The sequence below is a fragment of the Notolepis coatsorum genome, assembly GCF_963971535.1.
Source record: "Notolepis coatsorum genome assembly, contig: SCAFFOLD_530, whole genome shotgun sequence".
In the NCBI taxonomy this organism is placed as follows: domain Eukaryota; kingdom Metazoa; phylum Chordata; class Actinopteri; order Aulopiformes; family Paralepididae; genus Notolepis; species Notolepis coatsorum.
The window spans coordinates 110,624-134,478 of record NW_028173214.1 but is presented as its reverse complement, the minus strand read 5'-3'; the positions used below and the strand labels follow the sequence as shown (position 1 = coordinate 134,478).

The 23,855-nt window shown below is 40.8% G+C and overlaps 1 protein-coding gene across 1 annotated transcript; it reads right to left on the bottom strand.

Annotated features, from left to right (window-relative positions):
* Positions 1–421: 421 nt before the first annotated feature.
* On the bottom strand, positions 422–23,052 carry LOC311247850 (NACHT, LRR and PYD domains-containing protein 12-like; the record flags this gene model as incomplete). Its single annotated transcript, XM_084338840.1, has 12 exons — positions 422–452; positions 3,561–3,713; positions 4,889–5,065; positions 6,901–7,074; positions 8,659–8,835; positions 10,209–10,385; positions 11,759–11,935; positions 13,860–14,036; positions 15,601–15,777; positions 17,215–17,391; positions 20,937–22,095; positions 22,794–23,052. The coding sequence occupies 12 exons, from the start codon at positions 23,050–23,052 to the stop codon at positions 422–424; spliced, it is 3,015 nt and encodes a 1,004-aa protein (XP_084194966.1).
* Positions 23,053–23,855: the final 803 nt, after the last annotated feature.

The window sequence follows — 23,855 nt, the reverse complement described above, 5'->3', positions numbered from 1 at the left end:
ACTTGAACAAGAGGCGAGTGAGGTCCAGACTAACTGACTCCCACCCATGCTCGATATTTTACGCATCTCAACCACTGCTCTCAAACCAGACCTTGCATGTACTGCAGTCCAGATCTCAGTTTCACCTCTCATTAGTTTCAGTAAGTTGCTTGTCTCTTGTCTTGCTCATGCCAAATTGATCATTTTTTGTTTCTGCGTGATATGAGTGAGTAAAATGAAGCCTGTATGCGTATGTCATATATGTTATGATGAATTGAAAATGGGGGACACTGATGTAAACAAGACGAAAGTCTTTCTCTGGTCTGCATCCCCTTAACAATTGTATACTATTGAGCTGTACTGTACCCATTCTGCAATCTGTTAATACAGTTTTCAATCAATCAATCAATGGGATGTTTCTCAGCTTCACATAACTGGATCCCTATGTGTACAATTCTCTCTTGGTGGTGCGTCTAGACGTGGGTGAGATGAGAAAAACATTGTTCAGTAAGAGACCTACACCTGGTGTCTTGGCTACACAACAAAGTATATTGTCATTGCACTGTAAATCTTGTAATCCAGTGGTTGTGGCTTTGTTGTGTTCAAACAGTAGGTGACATTTTTACATTTAAGTTTTTTTATTTTTTATTTGATTAACCTGGGTAGACAGGGTATTTCCCAGATTATTCCTTGTTCGTTGTGTTGTCTCATTCCAAAGGAAAAAGAAAGGCTATTTATTACAAATTTAAATACCTTGCACATCTGATTACCTTGCACATTTGGTAACGTGAAAAAAGGCTGAGTTATTTGTGTTTTGTTCACAGCACACCTGACAAAAGACTATTGATTTGATATTGATGATAGTTAAATAAAATTGTTGAAATGCGATGCATTTGTATGTGACTTTATTATGGTCCGAAAGTACATTAAGATAGATGTAGTTAGCCCTTGGGTGTTTTCATATTTTCTAATTGGGCCCCCATTGAAAATAGTTTGGACACCCCTGACCTACCTGAATGCACGTGGCTGATTGGAGCGAGTTATGATTTCCCCCTACTCCCGGGAATGAACTATGATTTCCCTGTACTTACCCGGAACCTCACGTTGTATTGTTTCTCCCCCCCCCCCCCCCCCCCCTGTGACTTTACATTTCCAGCCAATTTGATTTATGTAAATACCTTTATTGTGAATAAACAAGCCTGTTTGGCTTACACACGTGTCTCCTGAGTTTAATTTGGTTCAGTCACCACAACTCATTTATAAAAATTATATTTTGTTATCATATGAACACACACGTATTTATTTCATATGACTTCATTCAGTTTGAACCAGTTACACACTGCTGTGCTTAAATAACCTAATACACTTTTAGCAATTCTACTTCTCAGTGATTAGAGTACTATAAGTGAGGTACACAGAGAATGTGCAAATATACAATACATTCACCATACACTACACAAGACCAATGCTGCAGACTGATGAAATTATTATTTATTTCTCTCCATATACCCAAATAGAATAGAATAGAAATACTTTTATTATCCCGTGGGAAATTTGACACTGCAAATCGCTCAACATTTAAACATTTAGACGGGACAGGTCACGAATTAGAATAATAACACAAATCAGTCAACATGGAGAATCACAACAAAACATGTCCCAGTTTTCACGCTACTACAGTAGTGTGCATAACACTGTAAGCTCAGCAAATATCAGGCACATATCAAATAAATACAGGTTACAATTACAGTAAAGAAATATATAATCATATATATATATACAGTATATAAATAAATAAAAAACTGCTTCTGGTTTTCCTCTTCCTCCACAACCGTGTCTACCTCTGGCACGGCCTCCGCCTCTTCCTCCTTCTCCTCCTCCTCCTCCGTAGATCCCCCCTCTCACCCTCCTTCCATTTTGGTTACAGTCAGGTGAACTCACCTGCTGCATTTTTATAGTGCGTAAACCTGACTGGTGTGCCTCCAATAAGCAATCATGTGTTTGTGCACCTGGTGACTGTTTAACCAATTGGCTCATGTGTGTGGTAATTTGTCAGTGCTTTGGAATAGCAAGGAAGTGACATCATGTGAGCATTTTATTTCAACCAAAAATGCTTAAACAATCAAGTCAAGTCAAGTCAAGAGTTTTATTTGTCACGGCATACAAGTATACAATGAAATGCGGGGGGTCTTGCCCGCAACGATGTGCATAATACAATAGTAATATATAATAGAATCCAATAGAACGACATTGTGCAATAAAACAAGTAAACAAAGTAGGGCATATGGGTATCTGTACATGAGTTATTTACAGAGCATGGTAGGACATGCTAGGTCCTGTGGTAGTGCAGTACACTGATCAGGATATGACTGGTCCTTCTCTCCTGTGGTCCTCAGAGAGCTTTCTGTTGCCGTGTTTGGGTCCAGCCTGAGCTAAATACTGATGGAGACAGACACACACACACACACACACACACACGTTACTTTTACAATCCGAAATTGAAACATAAACAACAGGCCTAAAATAAACAGGTGAAAAACAGGTGAAGCGGTGATCAGTGTGACTCTGTGGTAGTGTGGTAACCACGGCAACTCTTACACATATATTATCTAACACACACACACACACACATCTGATGGAGACACACACACCTCATGCTACGCTGTCCAGCAGATTGTGATTGACATATTATTTTATTATTAAACCAGCCATATCTGTTCAATGGGAGATCACATGATTATTTTGTACTCATATATTCTCTTATCGTGTGATGCAGCTGGATTCAGGAGATCATAAGATGCTGTGTAACAAACCATCTGGCGCATCAGGTTATATAATCTCCTGTTTACCAAAAATGTTTTTAATGAAGTTGTATAGTGGCTTTGTATGGGGGATATGTGTTGCCGGATTGGATGGAGAAATCGTCCCCTTTATACACAATGTTTCATTATTCCTGCACAACCTGGCAACCCAGAGTAAAAATCTCCTCTGTGCCTCTGTGCACAGTCAGCCTCTGATGAGAAGGAATGAGGACTAAACTACCCAAATGAAAGATATTCCTGTAGGATTGAAGCCCCTTTTTCACAGCATAATGTTGGCAGGTATGGTATTAAAAATGATGTCCAATAAAGAGCTGACCTGCATGATCACATGGCTTTGTTTAGAACGTTTGGTGCGCTTGGCAAAGTGAAAAGAAAAAATGCAACAATGTTGCAACTTCACCCCTGAATCTACCGAACTATAGGTGTGAAAGAGACCTTATGTGAAGAAGAAACAATCTCTTCTGAAAAAAAACCCTGAATCATCTCATGACCACAGGCTGCAAGGTCATCTCATCACACACCCTATGTCAGCATTCAGCACTGTAGGCAGAACCTGTCTGATTAAACTATTATTTGCATAATTACAAATAGAATTCCATTTAGAAAATGAGGTAATAGATAAAATATTCCAATGTACACTAAATCTATTATTGTTGACCAGAACAATCTCCGCTCTGTGGAAATTACTTTGTAATCTGGTCGTTTTTTATATTTAAAACCACTGTTCAATGTATTGGTCCAGAGATAAACAATACATACCTGAGTTTGTCCAGTCCAAGAGACAACAGCTTCTCTCTTGAGTCTCCTGAGATATTGTCACTCAGGTCCAACTCTCTCAGACTGGAGGACTTGGAGCTGAGAACTGAGGCCAGATCTTCACAGCAGCTCTCTGAGAGGCCACAGTCACGCAGCCTGAATGAAGATGGATGGGAAGGAAACCAGAAACATTTAATTTGTATTTATTTAAACAGGGAAACATTTTAAATTAAGAAAATTAAAATAAAGTGGTAGCAATAATACTTAATAGAAACATTTTCCTGGAAAATAAAAGAGGGGAAAGTAGATGAACATGAATGAACTTTCATTAACAACCACAATATGAGGTTGTGTGAATTAGGAATTAATTACACCCGTGCACACAGTGTGAGCAAGCATTGTTTCACTGTACCAGCCAGTGAGCATACTTAGGCCCTATACTCAGGAGGCCCGTCCAGGTTTTAGGTTTACAAATGCCTTTATGTAATAATTTGTTCTTATATAGTGTTGTAAAATATATAGATTTTTCAATATTGATAATAATTTTTTTAAGACCTAATCTAACATATGAAAAGAAATATGTTTAAACAGTGATATTTCTCTGAAAGTATTAGAGAAGCTGAGACGTTCAGCACACAATGAAAACAACACACTCACAGCCTATAACCCTACCAGCTGTATTTGAACATCAAAGAAAGTGATGTATGTAAGGGATAATGTATAGCTACGAGGTCATTGTCGCAAAATAATTGACCGACACAGAGTTTAAAATACCGAGCCGCCTCTGCGAGGTGTTTTAAACGTCAGTGAAGGTCAATTATTTTGCGACAATGATCGAGTATAGCTATACATTATCCCGCTTATTACATGGCTAACTTACTAACAATATACCTAATTCATTTTACATCGACTCGCAACACTGGTTCTGGCTCCGCTCGTCGCTCCGCCCCCCAGCAGCTTCCCCGGCAGCCGGCAGTGTCTGATTGCACTGATGTCAGTGGGCTTGATTGCGAACAGCTGCGCACAGCGGTCATTATTGCTCGGCAGAGGTCCGTTATCGGGTAATATCGGACCTCTGACGCGCGCTATTGACCAATCACAAGCAAGCATTTCGGCGAATGTGAAAACGCCATGTAATAAATGAAGCTAATAAATTAAAAAGGGCCTCATGGTATCGAATATCAATATTTTCCCAGGAATATTTAGACATTCCAGCATCGTAACAACACCAATACATATTGTATATATTTTTTTGTTTTTAGAAAATGAACCAGTATACAATATTCTGTTTGATTTGTTTTGAGTAAAATGTGGCTTCATATAAGACTGACCCGAGAGTCTCCAGTGTACAGTGTGGACTCTTCAGTCCAGCAGAGAGCAGCTTCACTCCTGAACCATGGAGGTTGATGTTGCCACTCAGGTCCAACTCTCTCAGACTGGAGGACTTGGAGCTGAGAACTGAGGCCAGATCTTCACAGCAGCTCTCTGAGAGGTCACAGCGCCACAGCCTGAATGAAGATGGATGGGAAGGTAACCAGAAACATTTAATTTGTATTTATTTAAACAGGGAAACATTTTAAATTAAGAAAATTAAAATAAAGTGGTAGCAATAATACTTAAAGGGGAACTATTTTACTATTTCTTTCACTATTTGGGCACTTTTACACAATTCCTGTGAGTCTATGGAACACCTCTGTAATATATATATTTTTTTTATTCATTGTTTTGTATTTCTAATCAAGTCCTCAAAAACAGCATTTTTCTACCTCAAGATTTCGAGCTGTTTTGAGCCTGGGCTCCTAAACCACGGCACCGTGCCGGCCCCCCTGAACATTAACATGCAGCCTGGGCTCCTAAACCACGGCACCGTGCCGGCCCCCCTGAACATTAACATGCAGCCTGGGCTCCTAAACCACGGCACCGTGCCGGCCCCCCTGAACATTAACATGCAGCCTGGGCTCCTAAACCACTGTGCCGGGGCGTCTTCGCCTGAACATTAACATGCAGCGGTGTCTCTCTGACATCACATATAGGGCACATTTTCAAACGACTCAGTTCAGTGAGGGTGAATATTGTGAGAGGAGAATTGGAAGAATGCGCCAATATGAGAATTTTGAGACATAGATCATATTAATATAAGTTCACATAGCTAGGAAACAATGCTAAACACTCAAAAAGGCCATTTATAAGATAGTTCCCCTTTAATAGAAACATTTTCCTGGAAAATAAAAGAGGGGAAAGTAGATGAACATGAATGAACTTTCATTAACAACCACAATATGAGGTTGTGTGAATTAGGAATTAATTACACCCGTGCACACAGTGTGAGGAAGCATTGTGTACCAGCCAGTGAGCATACTTAGGCCCTATACTCAGGAGGCCCGCCCAGGTTTTAGGTTTACAAATGCCTTTATGTAATAATTTGTTCTTATATAGTGTTGTAAAATATATAGATTTTTCAATATTGATAATATTTTTTTTAAGACCTAATCTAACATATGAAAAGAAATATGTTTAAACAGTGATATTTCTCTGAAAGTATTAGAGAAGCTGAGACGTTCAGCACACAATGAAAACAACACACTCACAGCCTATAACCCTACCAGCTGTATTTGAACATCAAAATAATATGACAATGTATATGAAGCTAAGAAACTGAACAAGGCCCTGTGGTATCGAAAATGGGATCAAATATTAATATTTTTCAAGGAATCAAAGGTATCAAAGTTAGAGCTGGTTTTGGATGTTTACAGATAACTTTATTTAATAATGCACTCTTTTATATATATATATTAGTGCTGTCCAAACAAAATTCAATACATATGGATACTGAATATTTGAAACGGTTTCAATACTAATTTGCCGCATTATGGAGCAGTTGCCTCAAAGAAAGTAATGTATATGAAGCTAATAAATTGAAAAGGGCCTCATGGTATCGAAAATCAATATTTTTTAAACGAATATTTAGACATTCCAGCATCGTAACAACAATATATATTGTATATTTTGTTTTGTTTGTTATGTTTAAAAAGAATAGTGATATTTCTCTGAAAGTATTAGAGAAGCTGAGACGTTCAGCACACAATGAAAACAACACACTCACAGCCTATAACCCTACCAGCTGTATTTGAACATCAAAGAAAGTGATGTATATGAAGCTAATAAATTAAAAAGGGCCTCATGGTATCGAATATCAATATTTTCCCAGTAATATTTAGACATTCCAGCATCGTAACAACACCAATACATATTGTATATATTTTTTTGTTTTTAGAAAATGAACCAGTATACAATATTCTGTTTGATTTGTTTTGAGTAAAATGTGGCTTCATATAAGACTGACGTGAGAGTCTCCAGTATACAGTGTGGACTCTTCAGTCCAGCAGAGAGCAGCTTCACTCCTGAATCCTGGAGGTAGTTGCCACGCAGGTCCAACTCTCTCAGACTGGAGGACTTGGAGCTGAGAACTGAGGCCAGAGCTTCACAGCAGCTCTCTGAGAGGCCACAGCCCCACAGCCTGAATGAAGATGGATGGGAAGGTAACCAGAAACATTTAATTTGTATTTATTTAAACAGGGAAACATTTTAAATTAAGAAAATTAAAATAAAGTGGTAGCAATAATACTTAACCCTTAGGAGTCACGCTGGAGCTTTGAACCCGTCGGCGGACAACAAAAGAAATTAGAATCCCTCTTAAATGCTCAAAAAGGACATCTTTTCAGAAATCGATAAAAATAGAAAAATTGCCATTTCTAGTGCTTTGACATGTAAGGTATACGTCCCCCAACTTGCTAAACCTAATACGAATTGTAAATACGTTTAATTCTTGCTAGATGGCATGATTGTAATAATCTCCATTTGCGATAAGAACTACAATCGCGTCACGAAACGCACATACATGGACGCGCGCACACACACAATAGCGGCGTGTGCGCTGTGAATAGGTGTTAGTGTTACACCCCCGCAGAGGCGTGAGACTGGTATCAGAGCCTACCCCCCCATCCAAATTCTAAACATAATAATGTATGAATTATCTGTTGCAATAATATCCACGGGACTCGACTTTTTGCAGTCGTTTCTCCTGCGTGAGGAGTCTGAGGACATTCGAGGACATTCTCTCAGATAAAAAAAAAGAAAAGCTTACATACACACACTCTCGCTCTCTCTCAATTCAAATGGGCTTTATTTAACATTAACTACTGTATGGCAGAGTGCGTCTGTGTATACGAGGTATGAATGATCACTGGCTGCTGTGTGACGAGTTTGCTCACCCGCGCTGTCGCGCTATATAAATCCAAGTCATTATTATTATTATTATTAAACACGGACCGCTTTAGTTGACAAGCTTACATACATTTCGGGTCATTTCATAATAGCAGTGTGGACCAGCTCTGTAACCAGCTCTGTAACAAGTACAACGCATCTCGCTAGTTGACAGCTTACGCATGATGTAAAAATTGCAACGTTTCAACTAGAAAGGTAGGCTCAGTAGAGCCCAAATCTCTACCAGACGGGAGCTTTCTCTCTCTCTCTCTCTCTGTCTGAGAACCCAGGTTCTGGCTACTGTGTGACCCGCGCTGTAGTAAACACGGTGCTTTAGTTGACAGCGTTCGATGCGCTTTGTGAAGGAAAGATGACGTCCTCTCTCTCTCTCTCTCTCTCTCTCTCTCTCTCTCTCTCTCTCTCTCTCTCTCTGTCTCTCTCTCTCTGTCTCTTTCTCTCTCTCTCTCTCTCTCTCTCTCTCTCTCTCTCTCTCTCTCTCTCTCTCTCTCTCTCTCTCTCTCTCTCTGTCTCTCTCTCTCTGTCTCTCTCTCTCTGTCTCTCTCTCTCTCTCTCTCTCTCTCTCTCTCTCTCTCTATTGACCAATCACAAGCAAGCATTTCGGCGAATGTGAAAACGCCATGTAATAAATGAAGCTAATAAATTAAAAAGGGCCTCATGGTATCGAATATCAATATTTTCCCAGGAATATTTACACATTCCAGCATCATAACAACACCAATACATATTGTATATATTTTTTTGTTTTTAGAAAATGAACCATTATACAATATTCTGTTTGATTTGTTTTGAGTAAAATGTGGCTTCATATAAGACTGACCTGAGAGTCTCCAGTGTACAGTGTGGACTCTTCAGTCCAGCAGAGAGCAGCTTCACTCCTGAATCCTGGAGGTTGATGTTGTCACGCAGGTCCAACTCTCTCAGACTGGAGGACTTGGAGCTGAGAACTGAGGCCAGATCTTCACAGCAGCTCTCTGAGAGGTCACAGCCCCACAGCCTGAATGAAGATGGATGGGAAGGAAACCAGAAACATTTAATTTGTATTTATTTAAACAGGGAAACATTTTAAATTAAGAAAATTAAAATAAAGTGGTAGCAATAGGAGTCACGCTGGAGCTTTGAACCCGTCGGCGGACAACAAAAGAAATTAGAATCCCTCTTAAATGCTCAAAAAGGACATCTTTTCAGAAATCGATAAAAATAGAAAAATTGCCATTTCTAGTGCTTTGACATGTAAGGTATACGTCCCCCAACTTGCTAAACCTAATACGAATTGTAAATACGTTTAATTCTTGCTAGATGGCATGATTGTAATAATCTCCATTTGCGATAAGAACTACAATCGCGTCACGAAACGCACATACATGGACGCGCGCACACACACAATAGCGGCGTGTGCGCTGTGAATAGGTGTTAGTGTTACACCCCCGCAGAGGCGTGAGACTGGTATCAGAGCCTACCCCCCCGTCCAAATTCTAAACATAATAATGTATGAATTATCTGTTGCAATAATATCCACGGGACTCGACTTTTTGCAGTCGTTTCTCCTGCGTGAGGAGTCTGAGGACATTCGAGGACATTCTCTCAGATAAAGAAAAAAAAAGCTTACATACACACACTCTCGCTCTCTCTCAATTCAAATGGGCTTTATTTAACATTAACTACTGTATGGCAGAGTGCGTCTGTGTATACGAGGTATGAATGATCACTGGCTGCTGTGTGACGAGTTTGCTCACCCGCGCTGTCGCGCTATATAAATCCAAGTCATTATTATTATTAAACACGGACCGCTTTAGTTGACAAGCTTACATACATTTCGGGTCATTTCATAATAGCAGTGTGGACCAGCTCTGTAACCAGCTCTGTAACAAGTACAACGCATCTCGCTAGTTGACAGCTTACGCATGATGTAAAAATTGCAACGTTTCAACTAGAAAGGTAGGCTCAGTAGAGCCCAAATCTCTACCAGACGGGAGCTTTCTCTCTCTCTGTCTGAGAACCCAGGTTCTGGCTACTGTGTGACCCGCGCTGTAGTAAACACGGTGCTTTAGTTGACAGCGTTCGATGCGCTTTGTGAAGGAAAGATGACGTCCTCTCTCTCTCTCTCTCTCTCTCTCTCTCTCTCTATTGACCAATCACAAGCAAGCATTTCGGCGAATGTGAAAACGCCATGTAATAAATGAAGCTAATAAATTAAAAAGGGCCTCATGGTATCGAATATCAATATTTTCCCAGGAATATTTAGACATTCCAGCATCGTAACAACACCAATACATATTGTATATATTTTTTTGTTTTTAGAAAATGAACCAGTATACAATATTCTGTTTGATTTGTTTTGAGTAAAATGTGGCTTCATATAAGACTGACCCGAGAGTCTCCAGTGTACAGTGTGGACTCTTCAGTCCAGCAGAGAGCAGCTTCACTCCTGAATCATGGAGGTTGATGTTGCCACCCAGGTCCAACTCTCTCAGACTGGAGGACTTGGAGCTGAGAACTGAGGCCAGATCTTCACAGCAGCTCTCTGAGAGGTCACAGCCCCACAGCCTGAATGAAGATGGATGGGAAGGAAACCAGAAACATTTAATTTGTATTTATTTAAACAGGGAAACATTTTAAATTAAGAAAATTAAAATAAAGTGGTAGCAATAGGAGTCACGCTGGAGCTTTGAACCCGTCGGCGGACAACAAAAGAAATTAGAATCCCTCTTAAATGCTCAAAAAGGACATCTTTTCAGAAATCGATAAAAATAGAAAAATTGCCATTTCTAGTGCTTTGACATGTAAGGTATACGTCCCCCAACTTGCTAAACCTAATACGAATTGTAAATACGTTTAATTCTTGCTAGATGGCATGATTGTAATAATCTCCATTTGCGATAAGAACTACAATCGCGTCACGAAACGCACATACATGGACGCGCGCACACACACAATAGCGGCGTGTGCGCTGTGAATAGGTGTTAGTGTTACACCCCCGCAGAGGCGTGAGACTGGTATCAGAGCCTACCCCCCCGTCCAAATTCTAAACATAATAATGTATGAATTATCTGTTGCAATAATATCCACGGGACTCGACTTTTTGCAGTCGTTTCTCCTGCGTGAGGAGTCTGAGGACATTCGAGGACATTCTCTCAGATAAAGAAAAAAAAAGCTTACATACACACACTCTCGCTCTCTCTCAATTCAAATGGGCTTTATTTAACATTAACTACTGTATGGCAGAGTGCGTCTGTGTATACGAGGTATGAATGATCACTGGCTGCTGTGTGACGAGTTTGCTCACCCGCGCTGTCGCGCTATATAAATCCAAGTCATTATTATTATTAAACACGGACCGCTTTAGTTGACAAGCTTACATACATTTCGGGTCATTTCATAATAGCAGTGTGGACCAGCTCTGTAACCAGCTCTGTAACAAGTACAACGCATCTCGCTAGTTGACAGCTTACGCATGATGTAAAAATTGCAACGTTTCAACTAGAAAGGTAGGCTCAGTAGAGCCCAAATCTCTACCAGACGGGAGCTTTCTCTCTCTCTGTCTGAGAACCCAGGTTCTGGCTACTGTGTGACCCGCGCTGTAGTAAACACGGTGCTTTAGTTGACAGCGTTCGATGCGCTTTGTGAAGGAAAGATGACGTCCTCTCTCTCTCTCTCTCTCTCTCTCTCTCTCTCTATTGACCAATCACAAGCAAGCATTTCGGCGAATGTGAAAACGCCATGTAATAAATGAAGCTAATAAATTAAAAAGGGCCTCATGGTATCGAATATCAATATTTTCCCAGGAATATTTAGACATTCCAGCATCGTAACAACACCAATACATATTGTATATATTTTTTTGTTTTTAGAAAATGAACCAGTATACAATATTCTGTTTGATTTGTTTTGAGTAAAATGTGGCTTCATATAAGACTGACCCGAGAGTCTCCAGTGTACAGTGTGGACTCTTCAGTCCAGCAGAGAGCAGCTTCACTCCTGAATCATGGAGGTTGATGTTGCCACCCAGGTCCAACTCTCTCAGACTGGAGGACTTGGAGCTGAGAACTGAGGCCAGAGCTTCACAGCAGCTCTCTGAGAGTTTACAGCCACGCAGCCTGAATGAAGATGGATGGGAAGGAAACCAGAAACATTTAATTTGTATTTGTATTTATTTAAACAGGGAAACATTTTAAATTAAGAAAATTAAAATAAAGTGGTAGCAATAATACTTAATAGAAACATTTTCCTGGAAAATAAAAGAGGGGAAAGTAGATGAACATGAATGAACTTTCATTAACAACCACAAAATGAGGTTGTGTGAATTAGGAATTAATTATACCCGTGCACACAGTGTGAGCAAGCATTGTTTCACTGTACCAGCCAGTGAGCATACTTAGGCCCTATACTCAGGAGGCCCGTCCAGGTTTTAGGTTTACAAATGCCTTTATGTAATAATTTGTTCTTATATAGTGTTGTAAAATATATAGATTTTTCAATATTGATAATAATTTTTTTAAGACCTAATCTAACATATGAAAAGAAATATGTTTAAACAGTGATATTTCTCTGAAAGTATTAGAGAAGCTGAGACGTTCAGCACACAATAAAAACAACACACTCACAGCCTATAACCCTACCAGCTGTATTTGAACATCAAAGAAAGTGATGTATGTAAGGGATAATGTATAGCTACGAGGTCATTGTCGCAAAATAATTGACCGACACAGAGTTTAAAATACCGAGCCGCCTCTGCGAGGTGTTTTAAACGTCAGTGAAGGTCAATTATTTTGCGACAATGATCGAGTATAGCTATACATTATCCCGCTTATTACATGGCTAACTTACTAACAATATACCCAATTCATTTTACATCGACTCGCAACACTGGTTCTGGCTCCGCTCGTCGCTCCGCCCCCCAGCAGCTTCCCCGGCAGCCGGCAGTGTCTGATTGCACTGATGTCAGTGGCAGGCACGTGCACACATAGAGGCCAAGGGGTGCCTGAGCACCTGCCTTTTTGAGCCTCATCAAAAAAGTGCCCTTTTTGAAAAAAAATATTTTTTTTTTTTTTTTACTGTTACGCCATATAGACTGCCCTTCCAACTGAAAAATGTCAGGATAGAATAAAAATATTAGGTAAAGAGAGAGATGCCCCATATTCCATTGCAGTTTGCACGGCCTCCTCAGCATGCCTCTCCGCGGACCTATATATTTTATGCATAGCGTGGGTGGTGATGATGATCATGATAGAAACCGCTGTTGAATGCTGGTATTACACTCATTGAGAGACACAAAGAAGTCAAGTCCGATGGGATTTGGGAATCTCAAATACAAATCGGGATTGGAATAAAAAATGCATTTATATTAAACAATACAGAATATACAGCACTTCTTGGGGTCTGTAGGGTAAGCACTTATTCCCTCCCCCCTGAACATTTATGGAGATGTATGGGCCTTTTAAGTCAGTGATAAAAGTGTCTTTCAAGGATAAGTGAGCTCCTGCACTGATTATTATAGTTCAATATTCAATATTTGATCACCAAAACCCCCCAAAAAGCATAAAAAGGGGGCCCCCCCGCCCGAAAAGGGCCCTTAAAAATCGTGCTCGCGCGCTACGCGCGCTCGCTTACTAAATACACACAAGTCTTGTGCCCTTTTCAGCCTTTGAGCACCTGCCCCTCTAAAGTCCTGTGCACGTCCCTGGTCAGTGGGCTTGATTGCGAACAGCTGCGCACAGCGGTCATTATTGCTCGGCAGAGGTCCGTTATCGGGTAATATCGGACCTCTGACGCGCGCTATTGACCAATCACAAGCAAGCATTTCGGCGAATGTGAAAACGCCATGTAATAAATGAAGCTAATAAATTAAAAAGGGCCTCATGGTATCGAATATCAATATTTTCCCAGGAATATTTAGACATTCCAGCATCGTAACAACACCAATACATATTGTATATATTTTTTTGTTTTTAGAAAATGAACCAGTATACAATATTCTGTTTGATTTGTTTTGAGTAAAATGTGGCTTCATATAAGACTGACTCGAGTTTCTCCAGTGTACAGTGTGGACTCTTCAGTCCAGCAGAGAGCAGCTTCACTCCTGAATCATGGAGCTTGATGTTGCCACTCAGGTCCAACTCTCTCAGACTGGAGGACTTGGAGCTGAGAACTGAGGCCAGAGCTTTACAGCAGCTCTCTGAGAGTTTACAGCCCACCAGCCTGAATGAAGATGGATGGGAAGGAAACCAGAAACATTTAATTTGTATTTATTTAAACAGGGAAACATTTTAAATTAAGAAAATTAAAATAAAGTGGTAGCAATAGGAGTCACGCTGGAGCTTTGAACCCGTCGGCGGACAACAAAAGAAATTAGAATCCCTCTTAAATGCTCAAAAAGGACATCTTTTCAGAAATCGATAAAAATAGAAAAATTGCCATTTCTAGTGCTTTGACATGTAAGGTATACGTCCCCCAACTTGCTAAACCTAATACGAATTGTAAATACGTTTAATTCTTGCTAGATGGCATGATTGTAATAATCTCCATTTGCGATAAGAACTACAATCGCGTCACGAAACGCACATACATGGACGCGCGCACACACACAATAGCGGCGTGTGCGCTGTGAATAGGTGTTAGTGTTACACCCCCGCAGAGGCGTGAGACTGGTATCAGAGCCTACCCCCCCATCCAAATTCTAAACATAATAATGTATGAATTATCTGTTGCAATAATATCCACGGGACTCGACTTTTTGCAGTCGTTTCTCCTGCGTGAGGAGTCTGAGGACATTCGAGGACATTCTCTCAGATAAAAAAAAAGAAAAGCTTACATACACACACTCTCGCTCTCTCTCAATTCAAATGGGCTTTATTTAACATTAACTACTGTATGGCAGAGTGCGTCTGTGTATACGAGGTATGAATGATCACTGGCTGCTGTGTGACGAGTTTGCTCACCCGCGCTGTCGCGCTATATAAATCCAAGTCATTATTATTATTATTATTAAACACGGACCGCTTTAGTTGACAAGCTTACATACATTTCGGGTCATTTCATAATAGCAGTGTGGACCAGCTCTGTAACCAGCTCTGTAACAAGTACAACGCATCTCGCTAGTTGACAGCTTACGCATGATGTAAAAATTGCAACGTTTCAACTAGAAAGGTAGGCTCAGTAGAGCCCAAATCTCTACCAGACGGGAGCTTTCTCTCTCTCTCTCTCTCTGTCTGAGAACCCAGGTTCTGGCTACTGTGTGACCCGCGCTGTAGTAAACACGGTGCTTTAGTTGACAGCGTTCGATGCGCTTTGTGAAGGAAAGATGACGTCCTCTCTCTCTCTCTCTCTCTCTCTCTCTCTCTCTCTCTCTCTCTCTCTCTCTCTCTCTCTCTGTCTCTCTCTCTCTGTCTCTTTCTCTCTCTCTCTCTCTCTCTCTCTCTCTCTCTCTCTCTCTCTCTCTCTCTCTCTCTCTCTGTCTCTCTCTCTCTGTCTCTCTCTCTCTGTCTCTCTCTCTCTCTCTCTCTCTCTCTCTCTCTCTCTATTGACCAATCACAAGCAAGCATTTCGGCGAATGTGAAAACGCCATGTAATAAATGAAGCTAATAAATTAAAAAGGGCCTCATGGTATCGAATATCAATATTTTCCCAGGAATATTTACACATTCCAGCATCATAACAACACCAATACATATTGTATATATTTTTTTGTTTTTAGAAAATGAACCATTATACAATATTCTGTTTGATTTGTTTTGAGTAAAATGTGGCTTCATATAAGACTGACCTGAGAGTCTCCAGTGTACAGTGTGGACTCTTCAGTCCAGCAGAGAGCAGCTTCACTCCTGAATCCTGGAGGTTGATGTTGTCACGCAGGTCCAACTCTCTCAGACTGGAGGACTTGGAGCTGAGAACTGAGGCCAGAGCTTTACAGCAGCTCTCTGAGAGTTTACAGCCCACCAGCCTGAATGAAGATGGATGGGAAGGAAACCAGAAACATTTAATTTGTATTTATTTAAACAGGGAAACATTTTAAATTAAGAAAATTAAAATAAAGTGGTAGCAATAGGAGTCACGCTGGAGCTTTGAACCCGTCGGCGGACAACAAAAGAAATTAGAATCCCTCTTAAATGCTCAAAAAGGACATCTTTTCAGAAATCGATAAAAATAGAAAAATTGCCATTTCTAGTGCTTTGACATGTAAGGTATACGTCCCCCAACTTGCTAAACCTAATACGAATTGTAAATACGTTTAATTCTTGCTAGATGGCATGATTGTAATAATCTCCATTTGCGATAAGAACTACAATCGCGTCACGAAACGCACATACATGGACGCGCGCACACACACAATAGCGGCGTGTGCGCTGTGAATAGGTGTTAGTGTTACACCCCCGCAGAGGCGTGAGACTGGTATCAGAGCCTACCCCCCCGTCCAAATTCTAAACATAATAATGTATGAATTATCTGTTGCAATAATATCCACGGGACTCGACTTTTTGCAGTCGTTTCTCCTGCGTGAGGAGTCTGAGGACATTCGCGGACATTCTCTCAGATAAAGAAAAAAAAAAGCTTACATACAGACACACACTCTCGCTCTCTCTCAATTCAAATGGGCTTTATTTAACATTAACTACTGTATGGCAGAGTGCGTCTGTGTATACGAGGTATGAATGATCACTGGCTGCTGTGTGACGAGTTTGCTCACCCGTGCTGTCGCGCTATATAAATCCAAGTCATTATTATTATTATTATTAAACACGGACCGCTTTAGTTGACAAGCTTACATACATTTCGGGTCATTTCATAATAGCAGTGTGGACCAGCTCTGTAACCAGCTCTGTAACAAGTACAACGCATCTCGCTAGTTGACAGCTTACGCATGATGTAAAAATTGCAACGTTTCAACTAGAAAGGTAGGCTCAGTAGAGCCCAAATCTCTACCAGACGGGAGCTTTCTCTCTCTCTGTCTGAGAACCCAGGTTCTGGCTACTGTGTGACCCGCGCTGTAGTAAACACGGTGCTTTAGTTGACAGCGTTCGATGCGCTTTTGTGAAGGAAAGATGACGTCCTCTCTCTCTCTCTCTCTCTCTCTCTCTCTCTCTCTCTCTCTCTCTCTCTCTCTCTCTCTCTCTCTCTCTCTCTCTCTCTCTCTCTATTGACCAATCACAAGCAAGCATTTCGGCGAATGTGAAAACGCCATGTAATAAATGAAGCTAATAAATTAAAAAGGGCCTCATGGTATCGAATATCAATATTTTCCCAGGAATATTTAGACATTCCAGCATCGTAACAACACCAATACATATTGTATATATTTTTTTGTTTTTAGAAAATGAACCAGTATACAATATTCTGTTTGATTTGTTTTGAGTAAAATGTGGCTTCATATAAGACTGACCTGAGAGTCTCCAGTATACAGTGTGGACTCTTCAGTCCAGCAGAGAGCAGCTTCACTCCTGAATCATGGAGGTTGATGTTGCCACCCAGGTCCAACTCTCTCAGACTGGAGGACTTGGAGCTGAGAACTGAGGCCAGAGCTTCACAGCAGCTCTCTGAGAGGTTACAGTCACGCAGCCTGAATGAAGATGGATGGGAAGGTAACCAGAAACATTTAATTTGTATTTATTTAAACAGGGAAACATTTTAAATTAAGAAAATTAAAATAAAGTGGTAGCAATAATACTTAATAGAAACATTTTCCTGGAAAATAAAAGAGGGGAAAGTAGATGAACATGAATGAACTTTCATTAACAACCACAATATGAGGTTGTGTGAATTAGGAATGAATTACACCCGTGCAGGCGGGTCTCATTCTCCAACGGACTTACGACAAAAAGGGCTTTCTCTTAGGGCCATTTGAGACCTTTTCGGGCAAGACATGAATATAGACAATATATTATAATATAATATTAATTATATATGTTTTATTGGGACGGTTGGTGAATTTCAAAATCGGCCCGAAAAGGTCTCAAATGGCCCTAAGAGAAAGCCCTTTTTGTCGTAAGTCCTTGGAGAATGAGACCGGCATTGTTTCACTGTACCAGCCAGTGAGCATACTTAGGCCCTATACTCAGGAGGCCCGCCCAGGTTGAAAAGAAATCCAAATTCCAATATATTTTTCTCAATCAAAACATGCAATTGTCATTTCATATTGCACACAGACCAGCGCTGACCTTAAAGCTATGATATCTAGCTATTCAGCCCTATGTTTGACGTTTCCCTGTGACAAGTTACACTGTTTGTACAGTATGTGCAGTGAAAATCTGTGTGTATGCCACTCCCACCAACAGCCACACAGGCATTAGGAGACATGCTGTGAAAATCAAAATGGTAGAAGGAAGTATTTATATCCGCGAAAAATATGACGTAAATCAGTAGTGTGGGACCATTTTGGATATGAGCAGGAGGTTGTTGAAAATGGATAATGAATGCTAACGGGTCCAATGTGTCTAACATGCTTAAAATCCTCACCATCCCTGTTTGCCAAAGCCACTGTAAACCTACTGGATCTTAAGCTAACGTTAGTTGCTAACGTTAACTAAGATGGCCCCAAGACTAAAACCAACCCTGGAGACTCTCACAGCGTGACAGTCCTATGGCCGACTTTATTTAATTTTCATTTGAGTTGGATTTGCAACAATAAGACAATTCCATTGTCATCCAACCAGCCAATAAAAAGGTGGAGCTGTAGGTGTCCTTCACTACACTGAAGCCATGTGACAGCTGTCTGATACCAGTACATACAGGAAATCCAGCAACAGCCCCAGGACATTCACTCGCAACATCATCAAACCGGTTATTGATGAAGCTCTCAAATCTGGCCACATCAAAGGTTCTGCGACCACAGTTATCTTTTACATAAATCAGCAAAGGAGCCCAGTTTTGTATTTACTCCCAAAAATGCACATGAACAAAACACTGTGTCCTGGTCGCCCCACTGTGTCCAGCAATGACTCTGTTACTGTCCCAATATGTTGATCATTATAACCAACCATTACAACTTAAACTACCGTCCTACATCAATGACTCCCTGGTAGAACCACTATCCAAATGAGTTGATCACTTTATCCAACCATTCCTACATTAACTACCATCCTACATGATTACCTGACTCCTCTGATTTCCTCTGCAAGTTTGATCAACTTGATGTGAATGTTTCTGGCCACCATGAACATTGAGTCACTGTACACACAAATACAACAGGCATCAATGTGAACCAACACATTACTAGAAAGAATGTCTGATCAACCGCCCAACGGTCTCATTGTTGCATTGGCTAAAATATGCCTATGCCACAACCGCTTCATGTTTAGTGATGGACACTACTTGTTGGAGCCATTCTATTGTGTTCTTAGTGTATCTATCATTTGTTTACATTTTGTTTCTGCCCCTCTGTAGTCATCTACCCCACCTAGTGTCCAAAGGCCGGTAGTGCATGTTGAGAGTGAGGGGCGGGGACTCTTGGAATCTCAGGTGGTTTAATGAGCAGGAAGAGAAGGCCTAGGCATGGTAAAAATGTTTGGTGAAGGTGCCAGGTCATACATTTTTCTTTAAACCACATCAGTGTTAGAATACTATTATTTATGAGTATTGGAATCTTTCTTTTGGTGTTTTATTTAGATGCTTAAAATAAATCTATAATTTAATTCATAATACCTTGGATCTCGTTTTGGATTTTTTGGAATGTGCATATTAAAGACACTACCTGGTTGACCTACAAGAAGCCACTACACTACTGTATGGCTATGGGTTGTGTGTACAATACATGGTTTGTTAAACTGTTCAGTGACACATGCAGTTATTTTAAGCATCACCTAGACTCCTGTAATCAGCTCTCTAGCAACACTTTACAACATGGAAGTGCCAGAATGAACCTTGTATCGTAGTTGATAAACCTTAGTTTCAGAATAGTCAGAACAATCTCTTGTTAAAACAACATTGTGTTTGCTTAGCAGTGTTTTGTTTATGGGTGAAGCATTTACAATGTATGATATTTCATGAAACAAGATGGCTGGTCTGGCCAGAAACCACACCACTTTCTCACTACACTATTCTCCACACCCACTGGCAGTCTCCAGGGACGGAGAAAATCCAAAACAGGAGATATCTTTAATTGCTTTAAAAATTGTAAGCGCTGCTGCGTGCCTCTGGCACAAAGAAGCGTGACCACATCACTTCATCGCTTCATGTTCGCTTCAGGCTTTCATTGGCTTTTTGAGGCTTGTTAAGCCCTGGTCCTGTTGTGACTATCTATTCTAGTGTATTTATTGTATTGTATTGACTTTGTCAGTTTCTTTGTACTGTGAAGCACTTTGGTTCAACTTCGGTTGGTTTTATATGTGCTATATAAATAAAGGTAACCGTGACCAGTCACAGCTGTAGAAGTAATTATCAGGTGCGCTATTATGGTTCATTAACACAGACGTCTCAGTGCCTAAAGGCTTGAGTGAGCACTGCTGTGGGACAGCGATTCCACAGTTGAAGGAAATGTGCAGGCAGAGGAGGGTCTTGATCCATTCATGACAGGAATGAAGTGTAGGCTAATACATGTTGTAGCCTAGACGGACATCTCTCCGAGTACCATTCTAGACCCTTATTCCATCCATCATATTAACGGTAGACTCTGTAATGCCATCAAACAGTGACATCTAAGCCCTCTAGAGAGCCCCGATTGGGATTGCACTTTTACATGTTTTGTTTTGGTCTGATGTGTAGGTTGGGTTTGAATGGGTATAGGGATGGATTGGGTTGCTATTGCTGACCACACCTCAAGCTCTGCCAAAAAAGAGGCCTGGAGAAATGCACAGTAGGTTACTAAACCACACATCAGACCAAAACAAAATATTTAAACAAAGTGAAATACAGAGAAGGGCTCAAGAGGTCACTGTTTGACTACATTACACATTCTACTTTTAACAGTGATATACTAAATTAATTACTAATGATGATGATGGTGATTGTTGCTACTATCCCTGACAAATAATTAATTTAATCAAGGGAGTATTATCTATACAGAACACTTAATTATCTAGATAGTATCTACACAGAACACTTAATTATCTAGATAGTATCTACACGGAACACTTAATTATCTAGGTATTATCTAGACGGAACACTTACATAGCTTTACTGCAGGCGTTGACCACTGGCAGCAGTCCCAAAAGACCCTCATGTGATGCAGAATATTTCTGCAGGTCAAACACGTCCAGATTCTCTTCTGATGTCAGCAACACAAATGTCAGAGCTGACCACTGAGCCGGGGAAAGTTTGTCAGTGGATAACCTTCCTTGGTTCAGGTACCGTTGGATCTCCTCCACTAGAGAATGATCATTGAGCTCATTCAGACAGTGGAACAGATTGATGCTTCTCTCTGAAGATGGATTCTCTCTGATCTTCTTCTTGATGTACTCAACTGTCTTCTGATTAGTCTCTGAGCTGCTTCTTGTCTTTGTCAGCAGGTCTGGTATGAGCATCTGATTGGTCTTCAGTGAGAGACCCAGGAGGAAGCGGAGAAAAAGGTCCAGATGTCCATTCTCACTCTGTAAGGCCTTTTTCACAGCACCGTTATAGAAGGGTTGTTTAAGAAGCACCCTATAGAACCAGGATGGTTCTAGCAGATTCACATTTTCGTTGTTGAATGCAAGAAAGACATGAAGAGCAGCCAGAAACTCCTGAATGCTCAGATGGATGAAGCTGAACACCTTTACTCCTCGATCATCTTCTTTTTTAAAGATCTGTGTGAACACTCCTGACCACACTGAGGCTGCTTCGACATCAATGCCACTCTTTTTCAGGTCCTTTTCATAGTAGATCAGGTTGCCTTCCTCCAGCTGTTCAAAAGCTAGTTTCGCCAGAGACAGAATGATCTTAATGGGCTTTGTAATGTCTTGGTACGTGGTACTTGGTACTTGGTCTCCATGGTACTTATTCCCTTGTATGGACTGAAACACCAGAAACCTGATGTACATCTCCGTCAGGGTCTTGGGCAGCTCTCTGTCTTGGTCACTTTTGTCTGTCAGCATTCTCTCCAGAACTGTAGCAGAGATCGAACAGAAGACTGGGATGTGGCACATGATGTGGAGGCTCTTTGATGCCTTGATGTGTGAGATGATACTGCTGGCCAGCTCCACATTATCACTGAATCTCTTCTTGAAGAACTCCTCCTTCTGTAGATCAGTGAATCCTCGTGCCCCTGTTACCATGTCAACATACTCAGGTCCAGAGGCTCCAGCAGTGCCTCCAGTCTCTGAGTCAGTTGATCTTGTCTCAGCTTGGACTCCTGGAGAACAGAGAAGACAAAGTAAGTTAGAACACATCACACAGAACAGAGAAGACAGGTTGAACACAGAACAGAGAAGACAAAGTAAGTTAGAACACATCACACAGAACATAGAAGACAGTTTGAACACAGAGCAGAACAGAGAAGACAAAGTAAGTTAGAACACATCACACAGAACATAGAAGACAGTTGGAACAGAGAGCAGAGAAGACAAAGTAAGTTAGAACACACCACACAGAACAAAGAAGACAGTTTGAACACAGAACAGAACAGAGAAGACAAAGTAAGTTAGAACACACAGAACAGAGAAGACAGTTGGAACACAGAACAGAGAAGACAAAGTAAGTTAGAACACACCACACAAAACAAAATAAGTATTTTAATATTAATTCATATTCCCTTCATATTACATATCAAATAGTGAATGAAGGACTGATGTGATATGAAGGAAATTATGCACAATCAACAAGGATCTATCTCTGCAGTTATTTAGGCTAGAGACAATCTATGAAAAGCAGAATGCCAACAACATTGCCATCTACCAGATATACATCTTATATTATTATTTTCTTCTTTTCCTAAAAATGTGAACTGTCCCTTTAAACATCTATCTCAGAGGCAAGAGAGAAAATCACTGAAAGCTAAAGACATACACATATTTATTCAAAGATAAAAGAGGTAGAGGCTGACATGAATACCTGCTTGTAGATCTTCCACCAGATCATTCCTGTTGAGCTTCTTCAGTATCTCCTCTGTAATCTTCACAGCTACATCAGAATAGTGCTGCACCATCAGATCCACCACGTCATGTATGTCAGCATTCTTCTTCAGATGGCCCTTCGGGATGGGAGGGTAGCCCTTCAGGACCTCTTGGTTCAAATACCACCGGAACTTGTTCAGCTCCTCCCTTCTTAACTCGTCCAGGATGTTGGACAGTAGTTCTGAATGCGGTGCCATTGTTGATCACTGGTCAAACAGAACAAAGCTTGTAAATGTTTTCATCTTGAGACCCTGACGTATATTGTAATAAGCATATAGGTAGTTATATAGCATACTGGCCAATCGCGCCTCGCATGGTCACGTGCAAGTGAGGTGCATGTAAAATGTTTCCACGGGCCCAGTAGGTGCTGGAGAGATGATATCTCATAATGGCAGAGCGAGACGCTCAGCCAGTATTCATATAACTAGGGTTATAGGATAACCTTCGTTATCTAACACAGTTTACTGAAGGAGAGGAGATGATAAAATGAGGTTACCCCAGACTCCAATAGCGAGGGGCAATAAACTTGGATTCCCAAAACATGGTTTCCCTTAGTATTTTATTTGGCTGAGGCCCAGAGAGAGTTGGTTCAACACAAGGGAAGAATGATAATATTGTGCATTACATTAGTGATGGGTCGGTCATGAGCGACTCGTTCATAAGAGCCGATTCAAGAGCCTACGGGAGACTGCAATTCAAAACTGGCCCCTACAAATGTCCTAACCCAGTTGTAAAATAAAGACCAAGCATGGCTTTGTCAATATTCCAATGTACCCAACCCCCCCCCCCACCTCCAATGTACAGCCCCACCCAACCCCACCTACCCAACCTCCTCCAATGAACAGTTTCTATGTCAAATGTAGGTCAGTATTCCAATGTACAGTGTCCCCCCCCCCCCTCCAATGTACAGCCCCACCCCACCTATCCAACCTCCCCCAATGCACAAATGTATATACACTCTTTTTCTGGATTTTCTTAGTATCACAAACAGTACTGTATT